The sequence below is a fragment of the Danio rerio genome, chromosome 4, assembly GCF_049306965.1.
Source record: "Danio rerio strain Tuebingen ecotype United States chromosome 4, GRCz12tu, whole genome shotgun sequence".
Classification (NCBI taxonomy): domain Eukaryota; kingdom Metazoa; phylum Chordata; class Actinopteri; order Cypriniformes; family Danionidae; genus Danio; species Danio rerio.
The window spans coordinates 74,039,794-74,058,713 of NC_133179.1; the positions used below are offsets into that span (position 1 = coordinate 74,039,794).

At 43.2% G+C, this 18,920-nt stretch overlaps 3 protein-coding genes across 7 annotated transcripts in view; 1 reads left to right on the forward strand and 2 right to left on the reverse strand.

The window, feature by feature from the left end:
- Positions 1–18,920, forward strand: part of si:ch73-389k6.1 — a 778,105-nt gene that overhangs the window by 351,835 nt on the left and 407,350 nt on the right. The gene's annotated exons all lie outside the window — the stretch shown is intronic.
- The window catches only part of si:ch211-232d10.1, a 257,213-nt gene that overhangs the window by 130,456 nt on the left and 107,837 nt on the right, over positions 1–18,920 (reverse strand). The gene's annotated exons all lie outside the window — the stretch shown is intronic.
- LOC108183521 (NACHT, LRR and PYD domains-containing protein 3-like) overlaps positions 1–18,920 on the reverse strand; it is a 74,942-nt gene that overhangs the window by 29,544 nt on the left and 26,478 nt on the right. For both annotated transcript variants that reach the window (XM_073948209.1, XM_068220702.2), the window contains exons 6-8: positions 18,041–18,145; positions 8,451–8,529; positions 1,734–1,929 (exon numbers count right to left, since the gene is read on the reverse strand). In XM_073948209.1, the coding sequence (XP_073804310.1) occupies positions 1,734–1,929; positions 8,451–8,529; positions 18,041–18,145 (380 nt within the window). The remainder of the gene's footprint in view (positions 1–1,733; positions 1,930–8,450; positions 8,530–18,040; positions 18,146–18,920) is intronic.

Genomic DNA, 18,920 nt, shown 5'->3' on the forward strand with positions numbered 1-18,920 from the left:
AGCATCCAGGCCAGCCCGTGCCAGTCCTCCTGCACCCTGGCTCTCGGATGTTCTCCGTGAGCATCGCTCAAAACTTCGGGCTAAATTTGGCGAAAAACTAAAAATCCTGCACACCTCATAACATACAAACTTTTCTGTCTTCTTTCTCAGCTGAGGTTACTTCTGCAAAACAGACATACTTCCATCAAAAAATCAACAATGCCACTAATCCTCGCCTACTTTTTAAAACCTTTTCCTCCCTCCTCTATCCCTCTACCCCTCTATCAGGGTGTCTTGGAGGGGAGAGGTGTCCAACCTACAGCATCTAAACACTGGGGTACCTCAAGGCTCTGTTTTTGGGCCACTTCTCTTCTCCATCTACACAACATCTTTAGGATCAGTTATCCAGAAACATGGATTCTCCTACCACTGCTATGCTGATGATACCCAGCTATACCTCTCTTTTCACCCTGGTGATCCCTCGGTTCCGGCTCGCATCTCAGCCTGCCTGTCAGACATTTCACACTGGATGAAAGATCATCATCTTCAGCTGAACCTCACGAAAACAGAAATGCTTGAAGTTTCTGCCAACCTGAATTTACATGACAACTTTTCAATCCAGATGGATGGGGCAACCATTACTGCATCCAAAACGGTGAAAAGCCTTGGAGTAACGATTGATGACCAACTAAACTTCTCTGACCACATCTCTAGAACTGCTCGATCTTGCAGATTCGCACTCTACAACATCAGAAAGGTCCGACCCTTCCTATCTGAACATGCAGCTCAACTCCTTGTTCAAGCTCTTGTTCTTTCCAGACTGGACTATTGCAACTCTCTACTAGCTGGGCTTCCAGCTAACTCTATCAAACCTCTTCTGCTGCTCCAGAACACAGCAGCACGAGTGATCTTCAATGAACCTAAAAGAGCACATGTCACTCCGCTGCTCATCCGTTTGCACTGGCTGCCAGTTGCTGCTCGCATCAAATTCAAAGCTCTGATGTTTGCTTACAAAGCGATTTCTGGCTTTGCTCCTTCTTATCTGCTCTCACTTCTGCAGATGTATGTGCCTTCCAGAAACTTGCGTTCTGTGAATGAACGTCGCCTCGTGGTTCCATCCCAAAGAGGGAAGAAAACACTTTCGCGAACGCTCACGCTCAATCTGCCCAGTTGGTGGAATGAACTCCCTAACTGCATCAGAACAGCAGAGTCACTCGCTGTCTTCAAAAAGCGACTGAAAACTCAACTATTTAGTCTCCACTTCCCTTACTAATATGCAATTTGCTCCCTGACTCCACAAAAAAATAAAAAATAAAAATGACTAATGTTTTGCTTCTTACACTGTCCTTACACACCTGACACTTGCCTAAAGCACTTATTCATTGTTGCTCTTATAGTATAAATTGCTTTCTTGTCCTCATTTGTAAGTCGCTTTGGATAAAAGTGTCTGCTAAATGACTAAATGTAATTGTAAATGCATCATAAAGTTTCACTGGTGTTATTAGATGATAAACAAACTATGAAAACTGATCTGTAAAGTGTGAGTTAATATATTAGTTAAGTGTTAGTTATTAGCTTGTGTATGTTTTGGGATGTTATTCTAAAGTTGGAACTATTCCTCATTTACTAACAGTTAACAAATGAAGAATAGTTGCAACTTTAGAATAACTTCACAATAACATATATCAACTATTAACCCCCTGGGGTCGAAGACCGCGTATACGCGTTCTGACAAGTTTTTTAAAATCTCTTACCTTCAAGAATATCAGCAGCTTGATCTTGCTTCATCTCTCTCAGGAAGAAGAGTGTGAGATCAAGAGCTGCTTCTGTGATAATGCTTCTGTTCTCAGTGAACTCCTTTACAAAATCTTGACTGTTTTCTTCCTGTAAGATTTTCTTAAAGTTTGCCAGTTCATTCTTCAGGAATTCGATCATTTTGCTCTCAAGATTCTATGATTGAGGAAAAGAGAAGAACAACATTTAATGAAATCATTGATTCACACAGAGCTGTACATCCACAAACCCAATAACTGAAAATACATTATACTACATGATCATACATTATACTACATGATCATATGAGGCTGTTAAACTGCATGATTCTGATTAGCTGATGGACATTCAACACAATTTTTTTTTTTTAGATAAACACTCAGCTAAAGTAGACTCAGGCAGGTTTTGAGTGCATTACATTTGCATATCACTACGCTGAATGATTTCAGATATTTAACAGATACAACAGTTAGAAATCACATCAAAAGACAACAGAAGAATTTTGGGCGATAAGTTTGAGAACAAATACCTGATAAATGTCTGAAATACATAATATATATATACATTATATAAATATCTGAACAGTGGCTTTATTTATGGAGGAACAAGAGAGCCCTGAAGATAATAATAATAATAATAATAAACTGAAGAATCAAATCATCAATTTAATAGTTGAAGCATTAAAATGTGTATAAATAAATCACAATTTAAATAGACAAATAAATGAACATAATTAAATGTGTTTATTTAAACTGTGATTTTAAATTTCATTTAATAAAGCAATAAAACAATGCATGTATAACTAACTGAATAATTTTAAAACGCTGATTAATCAAACAATATAAATGTGTATTAAAAAATAATTTCAAATGCATTTAAATGCACAATTTAAACAGCTTTTTAAAAAGCCATTTGACGAATCCTTCTCTCTTTGTTTGCCACTTGCTTTTCTTTTTCTTTGTAAAATGCTTTTCCCGAGTTGAAAATAAATGAGTTAAAAATGTCATTTATACAGTCCACATGTGGGAGCAACCAATCAGCTTTTGTCTCAAGTCGAGGTAAACCCTCATTTGCTTGTAAATGAAATGTGTGCTGTCATTGGACAGAGAAAAAACATAACTTATTTCAGCGGGAGTTTGAAGATCAGCGAAGCGACTCAAATGTCAGGGCAATATGAACGTGTTTGGAGAAGGTTTGTGGATGATTTATCAGCTTTAGCTGACTTCTGAGGAAGAAATTCTCATCTGGATTATCACTTTCTGTACAGGAAAGATTTACAGTTGAGGGGTGGCATTACTGAGGTCAGGCGAGCTTTAAAACAAATTAGAATTCTCTTTGTAACACAATGGGGTTTACAGCTGAATCCACTAGTCAAGTTGCAACAGCCTTTCTCTTCATCTGCTCACCGATGACTCAGAATAGAATCTCTAAAACAACAGTATGTTCACTAATAGAAAAATCTGATTCATTCACATTTAACTCAAACGTTTCATCTCAGTTTACTGTTTTGTAATTCAACAATTAAACAAAAAATGAAAGATGACGTTAAATTTATAATGATAATGTGTTTTAACCCTCTGGGGTCTGAGGGTGTTTTGGGCTCTGGAGAAGTTTTGACATGCACTGACATTTCTGTTGTTTTCAGTATCTTAAAAATATATTAATGGCTAAAGTGTGATAACACTGCAAACAGCACAAGTTGGGCTACAATAATACCTAAGCAGCATGTTTGTACGTGTTTGTGTTTTTGAGAAAGAAACGTTTATGCGTGGTTAGTGAAAAACTAAAATTTTGAAGTCACTGAAACAAGGCCGTGAAACACACAGAGAACATGTGTGCACAAGACTTTTGAGAACTGGATCTGGTAGTCTAGTGTTTTTGCTTTAAAATGATGTGAGAATCATCTTGTTCACTTGCTCACAGAAAACAAAATGAATTACAATTTCAGTCACTTTCTGTGTGAAAATGGTTTATGCGAGAAGGCGTGAACTATCATTACTATGCAGTGAGTCACACCTTAGAAGACAAAGACCTGCATAATGAGCTGAATAATGAGCCATCAGACAGGTATGTGATTAGGAGGGAAGAGTTTCAAGAAGGAATCAGAGGAAAGTCTATTTACTTTTTTGTTCGCAGTTCATCTAAAATATATTTATCACATAAAATATCTGAAAATACTCTTGTGAGAGTCAGTACACTCTATACAACTCTGCAAACTTTTAAACTTACACATAGCAAATATACAGATTTTTAAATTTATTTTTATTATATGTAAATGAAGAGTTTCATTGCAAAACTTTTATCCATTTTGAGAAATGTTGTTTATTTGACATTATAATTTAAGACATCAACAGTCAAGTTCATACACAGTTTTATTGTTTTGTTTTTTTTAATATTTAATTTTATTATTTTTACATTAAACTATTACTTGAGCTCAGTGAAGGCCAGGAACACAATATTCTTCAAATCCAGGATTTATTTTATTTAATTTTATGTCCATAAATTGTTCATAAAAAATAAATAAATAAATAAAAAAACATGCCAACATGCAACATACTGGGCTTGTAGGAGTCCATCTATTAGCCCAATGATGAAACTAACAGCATGGTCAAAGGTTTAATGCATGTAAGCATTTTCTAGTGCTTCTGCAAAGAATTTTATTATTTTTTAGAATTTATTTATATTCGTTTTTTAGCTCTGAATTCAATCTGACTGCAATTTAAATGATAATAAAATTTAGATTGTATTTCTAATTGTAAGAACGGATCACATTCATCATTTATGATTTCATTTAGAGTTTTGATATTTTCTAGGGTCCGATATTCTAATTGTACGTTCATTAGGGACCAACATTGCTCAGAGTTCCACGCCCCGGGTCTGCGCATCTTCTCACGGACAATATGTCGGCACTCTGAAAATAGTCAGAGGATGCAGGATTAACTATATTTGAATAAGCTGGTCGCATTAACGCTTACCTAGTCATTATAAAAACAGATCCTTAGCCAAGCCCATACAACTTGCTATTCCCAGTGGTTGAATGACTAAAAGGTCTACATGTTATCGGCATGCTATGGCTAACAATAATCAAAATGCGCCTATTAATCAATTCAATTATGCCATACTATAAAGGTAACGAGACTCCGCTAATCTACTGAATACAATGAATTTGCAAAACTCCTGAATTAATCAAAACATAACATTTTATTTGTCAGGTAAAATTGCATTCTGCCAATTACATAATAAATCATCAGGAAGCCAATTCAGAGATGAGACTGTAACAATACAACATCCATTACTCAAAGATAAATCAAAGAGTTAAGAGATGCATACCTGACCACAGAAATACATTGCAGCATAAGTCTCAGAGATGCAGCAATGGGGTGTCTTTTTACAATATCTCCCCCCGTCCTAAAGCACATCTTACCTTATATACTCAAGTCAAAACAAACAGCCATAAATTCAAGACAATAGAAGTGTCACAGAAACCCTGACCTGGTCAATTTGAGGACTTAATCATCTCTTAGGAGGGAGAGCATCTTATCAAGATCTTATAGAAGTCAAAAACCAAATCAACATATACCAGTAAAATATTACTGTAAAATTAAGACCACTTTACCAATCACACAGAGACATTTAAAATGATACCAAACATGAATATAGTGCTGCAAGATACACCATATTAAACCTTGAATATTTTATGTGAAATGTGCTCTAATCAGAAGGTAACATAAGGGTCAAGAAGGGGGGTTTAGGTGGAAGAAGAAGGGTGACTTCGCATTACCCCCTGCTGTAATGTAGCTCTGTTTCTCCAGCTTGTGATTGCATTGTCAACAGTGATTTGAATAGAACAGGGGAACAGTTGGTTTCTTCATCACTTCTCTTGTCTAATGAAATTTCATAACAGTTCTAAGGGTCTGATATTTTGGATCCTTACAGGCTCTATTTTGACGGTCCATACGCAGAGCGCAAAACACAGGGCGCAAACGCTTTCAGGGCGTCAGAACGCATTTTTGCTAATTTAAGGACAGGAAAATCCGCCTGGCGCCGTGGCGCATGGTCTAAAAGGGTTGAGTTTATGTTCTTAATGAGTTATAGGTGTGTTTTGAGAATAAACCAATTAGAGTCTCATCTCCCATTCCCTTTAAGAGCCAGCTGCGTCGCGCCATAAGCGCATTCACTATTTACAGGACGCTAAGTATGTCTAAGTGGAAAAACTGAGCATTTCACAAGCAAACAGTTCACAGTTAACAGTTTTTCAACAGAAAACTGTTAAACAGAGCATCTACTGCGTGAGAATGAGAGATAATGGATCTACTTTCACATTCACTCTTGGATAGGGAACCCTTTACGCACAGACATCAATTAGTCTATAAATATTTAATTGCGTTTGTTAAGCGCAAATATTCGTTTCAAAACTATTTCTAAATTCAGCTCTAATTTCCAGCAAACGAATAAATGAACAATAATAATGAAGTGTGCTCAAAAACCTGAGTTATATCCTAAAACACATGCTGTGCCCCATATGGTCTAAAACCTGACATCTGGGCAAATCTAAGCTTGTTTTTAATAAAACAGATATAAATATGGATATAATAAATAATACAGCTAATAATAACAACATTACACAAAAGCAAATTGTTATGAATGAACTGAAAAAGCCTCCTGAGATGAAGAAGACATAAAAGCAGTGATTTTTCATATTTATGTAGGCTAGAAAATAATATGTTTTGTAATATTTTAATGCTTTATATTTATATTCTATATCTATTCTTATTATATCCTATATATATCCTTAATATTTACATTTGTTCATATGTAAAGATATTTGCCTATTGCTCTCTTGTGTGTATTAAGCAGTGTGTAAGCGAGGCGCAACTCTGCGCTGGAGTTTAGACCGGGTTTGTTTTGGTCTAATGAAAAATCTATTATAGTTTTTGTCAAAATAGCAACGCGCCAGCGGTCCGCCTCAGAACGCCTTTCTTTTTAGACCACAATGCCTATGGGCGCACATATGAGCGCTAATGCATTTGCTATTTAAACAGCGTATCGCAACACCTCAAAACGACTCTTGCGCCGGGTGTATGATAGGGCCTATTATCTTAACATTGTCAAACATCTTAAATTTGTTTAAAAAACAAAACAAAACAAAAAAATACATCATAAATATATGGAATAGTATATAAAATCATCAGCAGAGACTGGCAGATGCAGGAATACTTTATCTTGGTCCACTTTTGTAGCGTTTTTATACATTTTTGTCAAGTTGAAGGCTACATCTTCATCTAATAGTTTGTCAGCATGACACAGACCAACAGTACTCGCATTACTGAGCAAACTCGGAGGACATCTTGTCTACTTTAGCTCTCTTTGCCACTGGTCCTTTACCTCTGTTGTTTTCACATCTGGAAATTTACATATGAAGCGCACTTACTGAGAGGCGGGATCACGTTAGCTGTAATGAGGCGATATAGGAGAATCCGTACAGTCCTTACTTTTATACGGATTACATAAAAAGAGATCATTGATTTTCAACTTGAATTGATTAATGCAAAAGTAGACATATCAAGCTTTATATAGATATCATAAATCATCATCTTTATTGAATATTTGCCGAGTTTCCTTTTATTTTAGTGACGTGTTTATCTGACCACAGTCTGCAAACGTCTCATGCAGACGCTTGTAATAACAATGCCTCGTGGGCGTGGTCGCATTAAAACTAATGAGATCAGACTGAGAATATAGACATAGTGTTGGTTACATACTGATTACTTCATCAAGCAATGTTTGTTTTTCACATGCATAGCTGCGTTTAAAAGTAGACACTTTAAGCTTTCTAGAGATACATGTCTTATCTGTGTGTTTTACTGACGCGCTTCTAAAAGCAGTTCATAGAGAGAGAAAAGACAGAATACCTACACTGTTTGATTTCCTTATTTTGCAAAAGCACACACGTTTGTTGTTGTTGTGAGTGTACACAACAAAAAGTAGACACATAACAGATTCAATTGATGTATTAATCTTATCTGTACGATCAAAACTGAAAGTGTTTTTTAAGTTTATTTCAGCAGTTTGACGACACCTTGGGTCAAAACTCGTATACGCGGTCGTCGACCCCAGAGGGTTAAAGGCATTACCCCTGCCCTCCCCAACATTCTGCCTCTCTTAGATGGGATGACGTGTCAAATCAAAGGCGACCATACACCAACTTTTACCGGTGGGCGCTAGTTTGGGCATCTCTGCTCTCAAATGTTCTTATTAGCTAACCAAGTGCAGGATGCTATGTTTTAGCTTGGTATGTTGCATGTAGTTTGTCAATAGATGTAGTTGTCATATCCTGATATTTGTCATGCATATTTTATAAAACAGATGTAGCCAATGTCAAACTACATCCAGCTATTCTGAGTAAAACTAGTTGAAATATCAAACATTCAGTCAAAAATGACCCCAAACGGTCTCCTTTGTGCCTGTAAATGACCAAGAGACCTCAGAATGACCTAGAGATATTATTTTAATATCTGAAAAACCAAAGCAGCACAGACTGTTCAGATCATTTTGTAGACACTTTTAGTGTAGAAACTTTTAGTTGGGTCAGGGGCCAAAGCAGGTTACAAGATCCAGTTCTCAAGTTTTGTGAAGGAATATTCTGTGTGTTTCAGTTATTTCAGTGACTTTAATGAATCTAAATGAGTTTTTCCCACCTGGAAGACATGCTGGAGATTGTCTGTGAAACTCATGTGGCTCCTCTCGTCTCCTGAAGCTGGTAACTCATATTCAACACTGTTGACAGATAAAACTACTGTAATCATACATTTAGAGGCAAACACATACAGATATATCTTACAAACACTGAAAATAATTAATGTTCTGTATAGTGCTGCTCATAATAAAGAGACAGTCAGGACAGTGGACATATTTGTTTGTTTGTTTGTTTTACAAATGACAGAAACTGATAAAGGTTTAAAATGGCAAAGTTGAGTAAATGTTGGGTCATATTCTGAGCTATTGTTTGTTTTCTCTACAAGATGTCACCATTTTCCCCAGTGTTTCTGTTTGTGGTTTATTTGTGTTAATTCAGTTCTGCTGTGTCTTGTTAGACTAGCCTATTTATTCTACCCTCGTCTTCACTTGTCACTTGGTTTTTGAGTTTGATGTGCTACCACTGTTGCCGTAAGTCCTCTTGTCATTACCTTTTGTATTTTTGGCTATAGTACCCTTTGCTCTACAGAGAACTTTATGTTTGTTAACTGCTTAGCTTTTAGAGTTCCTATGTTTTTACCTGGCGGCTTTTTCTTGATGATTTTGGATTTCCCTAATAAACACCTTTGTTTGAACTAGACCTTGTGCCTTAGCAATTGGGTTCACCAACTCTCCCTGTGGCTGATCAATAAACCACTGGTCCACTACACCAGCGACCCGGGTTTGACCCTCGGGCTCATCACAGTAAAACCAAGTCAAACATGAACCCTGCTGAGGCCACTGCCCAAGAAATGGTCTCTATTGTTGCTCAGCATGACGCTACAGTCAAGCGCCATGAGGCGGCCTTGATTTAGCAAGAGGCACTTATGGAGAAGCATTCCCACTTACTATAAGAACTCATGACTTCCTTGCGACAACTCTCTGACAGTCTGCGTCAAGGTCCAACTACATCCCCAAAAGAATCTTCAACTCCAACACCTGTCATCCATACCCCTCAACCTCAGTTTGAACCATGTCTTCCCCCTCCGCAACACTTTTCAGGGGACCCGGAAACCTGTGAGGGGTTTATAACTCAGTGTGACCTCACTTTCAAGCTCCAACCCTCCACCTTCCCTTCAGATCAGGCTAAGACCGCTTATGTACTCACCCTATTATCTGACAAAGCACTTGCTTGGGCAACAGCAATCTGGAATGCTAAGTCTCCCTGCTGTACTAGTTACTCAGCTTTTTTTTAAAAGAATTACGGCGTGTATTTAACCATTCCCTCTCAGGACGAGAGGCTTTCAAGCAACTACTCACCTTGTGTCAAGGAGGTAAAAGTGCCGCAGACTATGCCATTCAATTCCGGACAATTGATGTAGGAGCAGACTGGAATGATGAGGCCCTCATCGTTTGTTTCCAGAATGGGTTGTCTGAGGTCTTCAAAGACGAGTTGGCTACCCAAGATCCAGCTAAAACCCTCGAGTCCTTAATAGACCAAGCTATCCTCCTGGACAACTGCCTGAGGGAAAGAAGACTAACCGCCTGCTATGTTCCTTCACGTTCTCCCAACCTCCTCAATACCCCATATGCTACTGAGTCACCTCAGTTTTCAGAACCAGATTCCCCAGAGCTTATGCAGCAAGGCCATGCCCGACTAACTCTTCAGGAACGCACCCGTCATATGAAGGGCCGTCTCTGCCTCTATTGTGGTGGGTCTGGTCATTTCCGTTCTGATTGTCCTGAGTTAAAGGAAAACTCACCATCCCAGACAGTAAGGAAAGAGCTGTCTCGGGAGTGACCCAATTCGTCTCTCCTAGCAACTCCAGTCTGCTCTTACCCATCACTTTGACATTGTTGATTCTGGGGCAGCGGGAAACTTCATTAATCAGACACTAGCAACTATTCTCAAGATTCCCTTTTGATAACCCTCTGGAGGTGACCGCTTTGGATAGGAGACCATTAGGTCCCGGAACTGGTACCCATCTTACTGTTCCCTTGCATGCCCGAGCCTCAAGAACCTTTTGACCTTTCTCGAGTCCCACCCCAGTATCACTCCTTTCACTCTGTCTTCAACAGAGAGCTTCTGTCTTACCCCACATAGGCCATATGATTGTGCCATAGAGCTAATGCCCGGCCAGTGCCCCCCTCGTGGTTGGGTGTTTTCATTGTCTCCTCCTAAGCAAAGGGCCATGGATACATATATCATGGAGGGCCTTAAAGCAGGGATCATCCGGTCTTCCACATCTCCGGCAGATGCAGGTTTTTTCTTTGTGGGGAAGAAGGATGGAGGTCTCTGGCCCTGCATAGATTACCGAGCTCTCAATAAGGTAACAATCTGGAATCGTTACCCCAGGGGTCTCAAACTCGCGGCCCGCGGGCCATTTGCGGCCCTCAGTGCAATATTTTGTGGCCCGCGCCGCGCCGTGTAAACAAAGGAGCGGGGATGCCGGTGACGTCACCACGCACCCCGCCCCTTTGTTAGACGCTGTGACGGGCGGGAAGAACCAAGGTAAGCTGTTCCTGCCCCTGCCTGCCACTTAGCTACATCCTGCATCTTACAGGGCTCGAAATTGCGACCATTTTGGTCACACATGCGCACGAAAATTAATCTATGCGACCTCATAATATATTTGGGCGCATTAGTGCGACTGCTGATAATGGTTGTAGTGCGACCTGTTTTGATTTTTTGTAAAAACATACTAAATCGGTCTTCCCTGCCGCTATATTGGTTCATATTAGCTGTCAATCACTCAAGGTATTCCGCTGTCAGATGACAGGGAAGGAGCTTTTATGACCACGGGAAATGCAAACGGAAGAAGAGTAAAAACTTAAAGCACACAGGTTTGCAAACCCCACCTAAAATTGAGGTGCAGATGAGAGCGATCATGACACGTTACGTGGTGAATAATGATCCACCAGCTGAGATCAATCGAGTACGCGCTTCATGGAGAAGGCGCCCGAATCTCCATGCGTTGCATTCACTGCGTTCAGCGCAAATGTCCGCTAAAAGTCAAATCTAATACTGTACATATCATCGCCAAAGAAGCTCGCCTTTACTAAGTTTACACTGAAACTGCGTCTCATAACAAACAGCAGTATTCCGCCGGTGGTCATCGCAAGAAACCTGCTCTGCCTGCTCATAAATTGGGTCGGCTGACTCGCCAGCTTTTCCACTAACACAGAAAAATGAAGATCAGCTCAGACTGAACCTTTAAATTGACACAAACTGAAACCAAATCTTTTAAAGAGTGATAGAAGTGAGACTTTACTTACTTTCGTCTATTCTTTTTTGAGGTGTATATTATTTTTATTTTTTATTTATTTACTGATGACTGCTTTGCAGCTTTCATCATTGAATTGAATGATTTATTATAATCTTTTGTTTGTTTTGTAGCAGAAATATTATTTATTAAATTGACATGCATATAAAAACAGCAGTACAAAATAAATATTTCTTACTGCAATGCTTTATTTTTGTTTGATGCAAACTATACAATTTTTTTTCATAAAGTAACAGACTTTTTATAGCAGATAACCTACATTCGTGCACATTCAAGGCAGTATCATAATGAGAAATGTAATTCATTTTTACTATTATTGTCATTTTCACCATCCTTAATATTCTATAATTATTAGACATTCATTTTGGAATTATTGCACACAAATATCAATGTCTTCGCAGCATTAGTTAGATAGTTTTTTCTGGTTTTTGTCAGTCCTATTGATGTTGTTTTAAAATACAATAAATCCCTTAAAAAGCAATTTGCAGCGGTGCTCAATCATTTTTGGTGGATGCTCCTAAATTTTTTCTGGTGCTCCTAAATTTATTTTGGTGCTCCTAAATATTTGAAGTTGGGAGCACCGGTGCTACCAAGTAAAAAAGTTAATTTCGAGCCCTGTCTTATATGTATTATAGGTAGATACAGACTGGTACAGACTGATGTGACTGGATTGGGGTGGGGGTGTTTTATTTATACATATATACGCCTTTTTTTTAGGTGAGGGAATGGAAGTTTTGAGTGAGTTCCCCCACTTTTTTCCCTAGGACTAGGCCTTTTTGGGAGCACATATTTGTGTGAGATGTTATTCTCCACCTTGAACTTCAATAAGTCAAAGTACAGGTCTAGACTTAATGATGATCATCTTCAAGCCATACTGAGGGTCTCAACTGCTTCCGCTCTAAAGCCAAATTTGGTTCAGATTTGTGAGAAGAAGCGCTGTCAAGTCTCTGGCAGCAAGGAGTAGGCAAAAGATGCCATGTTCAGAAGAACTGTTCATAATCTTCACTCAATTTTCTATTAATGTTCAGGACACTTCATGTTCAGAAGAAATAATTAAAACTGTTAATAATGACATTTGAGGACTTTTTTTTGTGAAATCCCCAGCCTCACCCAGACTTTGCCTCCTGCGGCCCCCAGGTAAATTTGGGAGTTTGAGACCCCTGCGTTACCCCCTTCCCCTTATGGCCATTGCCTTTGATTTACTCCAGAAAGCCACCATATTTTCTAAACTGGACATGCGCAATGCCTACCAGTTGGTACGGATTAAGCAGGGCGATGAGGGCATTTAATACTCCTACAGGGCACTATGAGAAGCCTTCGAAGCCTCTCGTCCCCTTTTTCCCGGAAGTGCACAGTAGGCTCATGCAGTCTTGGAGGGCACCTTTCTCTGCCCACACTGCGTCCGACTCCGCCCTCACCACCCAGGATGGTGGAGCTGCCAGGGGGTATGAGGCGATCCCGCAGGTGGAGCGCGCCATTGCGGTCAATCTTTGTCCGCGTGGTGCCCCCACTTTGCGCAGTCCGCCCCGTCTCCCGTCCAAAGCCTGTAGGTTATCTGCCTCCCTCGGAGCTAGAGCTTACAAGGCTGCGGGCCAAGCAGCTTCCGCCTTGCACGCGATGGCCACCTACCAGCGCTACCAAGCGCAGGCGCTGGCCGAGCTGCACGAAGGTGGGTCTAACCCAGGCTTGTTACACAAGCTGCGCACTGCGACTGACTATGCTCTCCGGACCACTAAGTCCGCCGTGTGCGCACTGGGGAAGACGATGTCCACACTTGTGGTCCAGGAACGCCACCTCTGGCTAAACCTGGCAGATATGCGCAATGTTGACAAAGTTCGCTTTCTTGACTCGCCCATATCCCAGACTGGCCTGTTTGACGACACCGTCGGTGAATTCACCCAGGAGTTCAAGGCGATGAAGGAGCAGTCGGATGCGATGGGCAATGTCATCTATCGGCGGGGCCGTAAGTCCACTCCGTCCCCTGCCGAGCCATCCACCTCCGCTGCTCCTTGCCGGGGGCGCCCGGCAGCCCCTCCTGCCCAGGGCGCCGCTATGTCCGGTAAACGGACCGCGAAGCGTCCCTGAGACAGGCCATCCGGAGAAGATGAGACTTGCTCTTTCCCCGCTGGAGGGCGGGGCCCATATTCCAACGGTACTTTTCAGTGCCACCAAAGTTTCGAACAAAGAGCATTTTTTCCCTTCCCCGGATGTTACAGCTCAAACCCTGCCAGTCTGGGATGCGCTGCCTCTCAGCTCCGCCAGCAGCTCACGGGCGCTGGGGGGACGGTCTCCCTTCTCCCAGCCCCCAAGTCCCCCCTCCGGAGTCAGGGTGCGGAGCCAGAGCGAATCGCTCTCCTCCAGCTCTTCTGTGGGACCCTCGCGCTCCCCGGATCAGCACACCCGCTCCTCGCTGCCCCTCCGCGGGTACGTCAACGATTGCTGGGATGACTTCAATAGCGAGGGCTCTGCCTGCCTGGTTAGCGCGAGCCAGTCCCTCGCGGTGGCTCATACGCACGATCAGACTCAGCTACGAACTGCAGTTCTCGAAACGGCCTCCCAAGTTAACGGCCGTGTATTTCACCAGGGTCTATCCCCTGTCCGCCCCTGTCTTGCGAGAGGAGATTGCTGCCCTCCTGGCGAAGGGTGCAATCGAGCCGGTACCTCCAGCCGAGACGGAGAACGGGTTTTACAGCCCGTACTTCACCGTACCCAAAAAGAGCGGTGGGTCACGGCCAATCCTAGATCTGCGCGTTTTGAATCGCTGCCTTCACAAGCTGTCGTTCAGAATACTTACGCAGAAGCGCATCTTCCGATGCGTCCGCCCTCAGGATTGGTTTGCAGCCATAGACCTGAAGGACGCTTATTTTCATGTCTCCATTCTTCCACGCCACCGTTAGTTTTTGCGGTTTGCGTTCGAAAGTCGAGCGTGGTAGTACAAGGTACAAGGTCCTGCGGCTCGCGGGCATCCGCGTACTCAATTATCTCGACGATTGGCTGATTTTAGCCCACTCTCGGGAGCAATTGACTACGCACAGATACAACGTGCTCCGGCATCTCCGCCTATTGGGGTTGCAGGTCAACTGGGAAAAGAGCAAACTCGCCCCGGTGCAGAGGATCTCTTTTCTCAGAATGGAGCTGGACTCGGTCACCATGGTAGCGCGCCTCTCCGGAGAGCGCGCTCGCCTGCTGCTGAACTGTCTGAGGGAGCTTGACAGCAAAATAGTGGTCCCACTGAAATATTTTCAGAGGCTCCTGGGGCATATGGCTTCCGCTGCGGCTGTCACGCCGCTCGGATTGCTCCATATGAGACCACTTCAGCACTGGCTTCAAGATTGAGTTCCAAGACGCGCATGGCATGCGGGCACACACCGAGTCTCTGTTACTGCGCTGTGTCGCTGAACCCTCAGCCCCTGGAACGACCCCTCGTTCCTGCAGGCCGGTTTGCCTCTGGAACAGACGTCCAGTCATGTTGTTGTCTCAACAGATGCTTCCAGCACAGGCTGGGGAGCCATGCGGCTGGGGAGCCGCAGCATGCAGCTGCGGGCCTGTGGGTAGGTGCCCAGTTGCATTGGCATATCAATCGCCTAGAGCTGTTGGCAGTGTTGCTCTCCGCCATTTTTCTCCGGTGCTGGAGCGGCAACACGTGCTGGTCAGGATGGACAGTATGGCGGCCGCAGCGTATATCAACTGCATGGGGGGTATGCGCTCTCGCTGCATGTCTCAGCTCGCCCGCCGTCTGCTCCTCTGGAGTCACCCGCAGCTGAAGTCGCTGCGCGCCATTCACATCCCAGGTATGCTCAACCGTGCAGCCGATGTGCTGTCACGGCAGCAGATTCACTCTGGAGAATGGAGACTCCACCCCGAGTCTGTCCAGCTGATATGGGCGCGATTCGGGGAGGCCCAGATCGATCTGTTTGCTTCCCCCGAGAACGCTCATTGCCAGTTGTTTTATTCCCTGACCGAGGGCTCTCTCGACACGGATGCACTGGCCCACAGCTGGCCTCGGGGCATACGCAAGTATGCGTTTCCCCCAGTGAGCTTGATCATGCAGTTACTGTGCAAGGTCAGGGAGGACGAGGAACAGGTTCCGTTAGTTGCGCCCCTCTGGCCCAACCGGACCTGGATATCAGAGCTCTCCCTCCTCGCGACGGAAGAGAGAAGACCTACTTTCTCAGGGACAAGGCACCATCTGGCACCCTCGCCCCGATCTCTGGAACCACCACGTGTGGTCCATAGACGCGAGGAAGACTTAGGTAACCTGCCGCCCGTGGTGGTTGATACCATCACTCAGGCTAGAGCCCCCTCCACTAGGCGCGCCTACGCCCTGAAGAATATTCACTGACTGGTGTATCTCTCTCAGAGAAGACCCCCGATCTTGCCAGATCAGTGTTGTGCTCTCTTTCCTTCAAGAGAAGCTGGATAGCAGGCTGTCACCCTCCACTTTCAAGGTTTACGTTGCCGCCATCTCCGCTCACCATGACGCGGTGGCTGGAGGCACCGTGGGAAAGCATAACCTCATCATCCGGTTCCTCAGAGGCACAAGGCGAATTAATCCAACTCGCCCCCCTCTCACGCCCTCTTGGGATCTCGCCCTCGTTCTCACAAGCCTGCGATTTGATCCCTTCGAGCCACTCGATTCAGTATCCTTAAGATTTCTGTCCCTGAAGACAGCTCTGCTGGTCGCGTTGGCCTCCATTAAGAGGGTCTGGGACCTGGAGGCATTTTCGGTCAGTGACTCGTGCCTGGAATTCGGGCCGGATAACTCTCACGTTATCCTGAGACCCCGCCCGGGTTATGTGCCCAAAGTCCCTTTAGAGATCAGGTAGTAACCCTGCAAGCGCTGCCCCCAGAGGAGGCAGACTCAGCCCTTTCTTTACTTGTCCAGTCGTGCCTTTCGCGTTTATGTGGACCGTACTCAGTACTTTAGATCTTCTGAGCAGCTCTTTGTCTAATATGGCGGACGGCAGCAGGGAAGTGCCGTGTCTAAACAACGTTTATCCCACTGGATTGTGGAGGCCATTTCATGTGCTTATTTGAGCAGAGGTCAGCCGCGCCCCCCGGGAGTGCGTGCGCACTCCACTTGGAGCGTTGAATCCTCTTGGGCGTGTGCGCGCGGCGCTTCTTTAACAGACATTGGTAGAGCTGCCCAACGTACTGTCGTATATTCCTAGAATTATCCAGATGCTAGCGACTCCCAAAAAATATACCTATTCCGTAAAGCTTCTTTTGAAGTGGGGATAAGTTAGGCCCAAGGGCACGTTGGAGGACCGCGCCTTCCATGATTTGGGTGCGTCACGCTTGCCTGACTGCCCTCTCATGGTGGGTGTTGGTAAGGTGCAGTCATTATGGCACTTTCAATGGGCTCCCATACGTGGATTTAGAACATCAATAGTATAGTGCTGAAGTTCCCCCCGAAGGGGAACGTTCGAGGTTACTAAAGTAACCCTTCGTTCCCCGAGGAGGGGAACGGAAGCACTATACTCCGTCGCCATAATGACTGTCCCTTAGCTGTTAAAAGTCTCTTCAGCTTAAAAAGGATAGCATCTGCTGGCGCCAGGTGTGCTTATATGCTCAGTTAATTGGCGATGCAGCACACCTGCGCATGCTTACGCTGCCAATTCATTGCTTTCATTGGCCCGTTCAATACTCTTTCAGACAAGTAGCTTCTGAACCGAATCTCCCATACGTGGATTTAGAACATCAAATCCACTTATAGTGCTTCCGTTCCCCTCCTTGGGGAACGAAGGGTTACTTTAGTAACCTCAAACGTTTCTTATCGTCTAGGAATACCGAGGTCATTTAGGATTAATCCCACCTTATATGTATCTTTCCTAAAACCTGTGTTGGGTTTTTCTTTTGTTCCCTCTGACAGATTCCCTCCTCCTCCTCGCAACATTGGGGGTAAGCCTGGCTACACATTTCGCAGGATACTGGATGTTCGGAGGGTGCAATGGTCTCAACAGTATCTTGCGGACTGGGAGGGTTATGGTCCCGAGGAGCGCTCCTGGATTCCCGCTAAGGACATCCTTGACCCCAAGTTGATCCGGGATTTTCAAGCTCGCAGTTCGGGTGGTCTTGGTGGAAACGTCAGGAGCCTTTCCTAAAGGGGTGGGGGGGGTCCTGTCATATTCGGGCTCATCACATGTTGGCATAGAAATGCGAGATTATTATTTACTGAAAGAAACTCTGAGTAACTAAAACTGCAAATGGAGGTGCCTTAATGAGTCAACAAAGTTTGATTTATTCAAACAATTCATTCAGGAACGACTCTGATTGTTGGTTTACACAACACAGTCCAAGTGTGATCAATAATGTAAAACACAATGTACCTTTGGGCAGATGATGGTGCTTTCCTACTGAGATCTGGTGGATTACCCATTGACCCGTCACTCTTCACAGACACAGAGCTGGACACACGTGATCCTGATCTCACACTAAACACACAAACACACCAGAAGAAAAGGAGCGTCACAACCTCACAGTGTTTTTTCAAGGTGTAAGATCAATCTTTAATGTGAAATATTTCAGATCAATCTTTAAAGTGAAATATTTCAGATCAAAAAAGGCAGTGACATCATTTATTATGCCCTTCCGAAAATGTAAGTACCCATCCATTATTCCCACTCATGTGTCTCCTGCATTTAAAGTTTTTCATTCAAGTCAATATTCAAGTTAAAAACATTTAAGAAGAATTTAATTACAGCTCTGCACATCCACTTGTCCAGTGTTTTTATTTTTTATTTGACTTTTAAGTGGAAAGTGTCGTACCCATGTTTTCACCCTAGTTTTGTCCATGTTTATAAATGAAACCCCTTGTCAAAAATTTTGGTGCTATTTCTTTTTACATTAATACTAGGCTATATTAAATAGATCTGAAAAGGTCTAAAATAGTGTTAGGATTTTGTAAAAATGGTGTTTTCACTTCATGGGAACTGCGACATGTGTCTAGATAAAGACACTTTGGGAGATCTAGACGACCAATGACTCTCAAGAGTACGAAAACGGGCAAATGAGTTGGCATAGCTTGGCTCCTCAGGTGCCAGTGATTAATCACTATCAGTATATCAGCTGGTGCATGTGAAGCAAGCATGAGATTTTTGCTTCAGAACCTCTCAAAGAGAGTAAAGAACTTCTTCTGTCACACTGACTTCAAATCAAATGCAGTATTCCTACCAGTGCGGGCGTCGACGTGACAGCTGTGGTGGAACT